This window comes from Phytophthora sojae, assembly GCF_000149755.1.
Source record: "Phytophthora sojae unplaced genomic scaffold PHYSOscaffold_6, whole genome shotgun sequence".
Taxonomy (NCBI): Eukaryota; Oomycota; class Peronosporomycetes; order Peronosporales; family Peronosporaceae; genus Phytophthora; species Phytophthora sojae.
This window is the reverse complement of record NW_009258120.1, coordinates 1614814-1618517: the sequence shown is the minus strand read 5'-3', so window position 1 is coordinate 1618517 and position 3704 is coordinate 1614814. Positions and strand designations below refer to the sequence as shown.

Here is a 3704-nt window from a genome sequence, read left to right as displayed (position 1 = left end):
CACTGCCGCTGCGAGGTCCGGACGAGTCCCCACCATGAGATACATGAGGCAGCCCACGGCGTTCCGGTACGGAACATTCGCCATGGTCTCGTCGTGCTTGCAGCCTCCCTCGCACATGGCCTTGGTCAGCTTCAGACCCGGATCCTGCGGTGTCTTCACAGGGTTGCTCTCATCCATCTTGAACTTCTCGAGAATGTCCTTCGCGAACTTGGTCTGCCGCACCGACACCTTCCCAGTCGCCACATCTTGCTCGATCTCCATACCGAGGAAGTACTTGAGCTGGCCCATGTCGGTCATCTCGAACCGGTCACTCAGCGCCTGCTTCGTGTCCTTCAGCATCCCGTCGCTGCTGCTGGCGAGGACCAGATCGTCCACGTACAGTGCCACGAACATCATGTCGTGATTGTCCCGCTTCAAGTAGATGCAGTGGTCGGACTCGCACTTCTTGAACCCCAGCTTCAACATGAACTCGTCGATCGTCTTGTTCCACATCCGCGGCGACTGCTTCAGGCCGTACAGCGAACGCTTGAGCCGGCACACGTAGTCGGGTCGATCTCCGTCCACATATCCGTCCGGCTGCGCCATGTAGATGTCCTCGTCCAACAAGCCGTTGAGGAACGCGGTCTTCACATCCATCTGGTGCACTGTGAGCTTGTACTTGGCCGCCAGACTCAGCAACACCCGAATCGACGTGAACTTGGCCACCGGCGCGAACGTCTCGTCGTAGTCGATGCCGTACTTCTGCGAGAACCCCTTCGCCACCAGTCGCGCCTTGAACCGCTCGATCTCTCCAGACTGGTTCTCCTTCACGCGGAACACCCATCTGCAGCCGATCGCCTTGCGTCCCTTCGGCAGTGGCACCAGGGTCCACGTCTCGTTCTTGCGGAGCGACTCCACCTCCGAGTCGCACGCCTCTTTCCACTTGTCTGCGTCGCTGGATTCCATCGCCGACTTGAACGTTGTCGGCATCTCTCCCACTGAATCCACGACGTACGCAGCCTCGAAGTCTTCCTTCTCTTGTGCTGCGGCAGACATCTCGTCCAGCGGCTGCTGTCGTCTCGGCACCGCATACCGCTTGGCACTCGGAACCTCCACGGCTTCCTCGAGCGACTGCGTGCGCGGGTGTCGCTTGCTGCCGGGTTCAAAGTCTTGATTCCGCGCAGCTTCTTCTCTGTTCTCGTCTGATCCGGACTGAGTCTCTTCATCCGTGGTGTCTTCATCATCATCTGTCGGAAGACCCACCAACACCTCCTTCGAAGCGTAGTCGCGTCTCCCACCGTCGAAGACACCCTCCATGAACTGCGCGTCGCGGCTCACCAACACGCGACCGCTCTCGATCTCCTCGAACCGATACGCCTTCTCGTGCTCCGAGTACCCGAGGAAACGACAGCGCACCGACCGAGCGTCGAACTTCGACCGCTTCTCCTTCGGCACGTGCACGTACGCGTGGCACCCGAACACCTTGAGGTTGGCCAGCAAAGGCTTCTTGCCGGTCCAAACGTGGTGCGGCGACTTGTCGTGACTGATGGCGCGCGTCGGACACCGGTTGCGGAGGAACGTGGCCGTCATCACTGCTTCTCCCCAGTACTCCTTCGACAACCCGGCGTGCTCCAGCATGCAGCGCGCACACTCCACCAGCGTCCGATTCATTCGCTCGGCCACTCCGTTGAGCTGAGGCGTGTATGGTGGCGTGAACTTCTGCTCGATGCCGCGATCCGCACACAACTTGGCCATCGCACCCGAAGTGTACTCGCCGCCGTTGTCGCTCCGAAGCACCTTCACTCGCTTGCCGGTCTGCGTCTCAGCCAACGCGACGAACGCAGCGAACTTGGCAGCCACCTCCGACTTGTTCCGTAGCAGGTACACCACGCAGAAGTGCGACTTGTCGTCGATGAACGTGACGAAGTAGCGCTTGCCTCCGAACGTCGCCGTCTGCATCGGACCGCACACATCGCTGTGGACCACCTCCAGCACTTGCTTCGCACGGTTCGGCGACGACTTCATGAAGCTTACTCGCGTTTGCTTGCCGAGTGCGCACCCGTCGCACACCTCCCACTGCTTCACCGACGTCATTGGGATGCCAGTGCCGTAGCCCTTCTTGACGATGGCGTCGAGACCACCATGGCCGATGTGACCAAGTCGAAGGTGCCAGAGGTACGACGTGGTGTCCCCTTGGCGATTCTTCGAGCTTGCCGCATTGGCCTCGTCAGCAGGCGTCCTCGGCGTCATGCAGAGCTTGAACAGTCCTTTGCCTTCGCGAGCGCCGAGCTTCCACTTGAGACCCTTCGTTTCCGCGAAGCACCCGTCGCTCTCGAAGGTCACTGGCCCGACGTCCTTGGTGAAGCGGCCGACGGAGAACAGGTTGCGCGACAGCTTCGGGATGTGCCACACACCCGTGAGCACACCCTTCTTCATGCCGCGCGGTGTCTGCATCGACATCACGATGTCGCCGCTCCCCACCGCCTGAACCACGCCGTCGTCCGCCAGATGCACGTCCACCGGAGAGATCTTCTTGTAGTTCTTCATGTACTCCTTCGAGTACGTCATGTGCTGCGTCGCACCCGAGTCGACCAGCCACATGCCGCTCAGCTTGGAGGCACCCGTGTCGCCACCAACCGAGAAGAGGAAGTCGCCAGAGTCATCTTCGACCTGCGCGACGTTCGCTCGTTGCGGCCTCTGCCGCTCCCCGTTCTCGCGGATCCGCACCGGACACTTGGCGATCCAATGTCCGTGCTCGCCGCAGTAGTGACAGGCGCTCGTCCTCTGCGCTTGCGCCTGCCGTCCCTTGCGCTTCCCGTTGTCGCTTGTCATGAACGCTTGACCTTGAGCGTGCGCGGTTCCGTCAGCACCGCCACCTTGTTCCTTGCGCTTCATGTCCTCGTGCAGGAGCCGAGACGTCACGAGCTCCCACGTCAGCGTGTCGGAACGCGATTCCAACGCCGTGATGAGGAACTGGTACGACTCGCTCAGACTGGCAAGAAGCGTGATCACCAAGTCGTCCTCGCTGACCGGAGCGCCGACCGCGTCGAGCTGTTCCGCCAGCGTCTTGAGCTTGTTAATGTGCTCCAGCACATCATCACCTTCGTCCATCGTTGTCGTGAAGAACCGTCGACGAAGAAAAAGCTTGTTCGCCAGGCTCTTCTTCTCGAAGTGTCCCTCGAGTCTTGACCATGCATCATGCGCGTCCTTCGCCGACCGCACCAGCGGCAGCTGCGAGTCCTCCAACGCGAGACAGACGATCGCCAGCGCCTTGCGCGACTTCTTGCGAAACGTCGCTTGGTCCGCCGCGGTCGTGCACTGCTCGAGCTTCACTTCCCCACTCGTCACTTCCCACAGTTCGCGCTCCTCCAGCACCATCTGCATCTTGAACTTCCATGTGTGGAAGTTGGTTCCGTCGAACTTGTTGATGCGGGCGGTCGCGGTCGGGGCAGCGTCCATGGCGAAGGCGTAGTCGGGGTCTTGGTCAGGGAAGACGGGGCTTGGGCTCATAACCAAAAGGAAGAGCACTTGAGCAGTAGTTGGCAAAATGCAAAGTGATTCGATTCAGGTCCTTAGTTCGCAACCGCGTGCTACCTCTAAGCCTGCTACTGGATACCTCTTACTGGATACACCCTACTGGATTCTCTACTGGATACACAGTTACCTTATCCAATCAGAGAACGCCACGTCGATGCCCATCTTGTACCCACAATCCTGTATCCACA

The 3704-nt window shown here is 60.0% G+C and overlaps 2 protein-coding genes across 2 annotated transcripts; both read left to right on the top strand.

Moving 5' to 3' along the window:
* Nucleotides 1-1294: 1294 nt before the first annotated feature.
* Nucleotides 1295-1675, top strand: PHYSODRAFT_514808 (hypothetical protein; the record flags this gene model as incomplete). The annotated part of the gene is made up of 2 exons (XM_009532459.1): nt 1295-1518; nt 1555-1675. The coding sequence occupies 2 exons, from the start codon at nt 1295-1297 to the stop codon at nt 1673-1675; spliced, it is 345 nt and encodes a 114-aa protein (XP_009530754.1).
* A 1197-nt stretch (nt 1676-2872) lies between these two features.
* On the top strand, nt 2873-3407 carry PHYSODRAFT_510854 (hypothetical protein; the record flags this gene model as incomplete). Its single annotated transcript, XM_009532458.1, has 3 exons — nt 2873-3126; nt 3211-3279; nt 3386-3407. 3 exons carry the CDS (start codon nt 2873-2875, stop codon nt 3405-3407), a joined length of 345 nt encoding a protein of 114 aa, XP_009530753.1.
* Between the last annotated feature and the right edge of the window lie 297 nt (nt 3408-3704).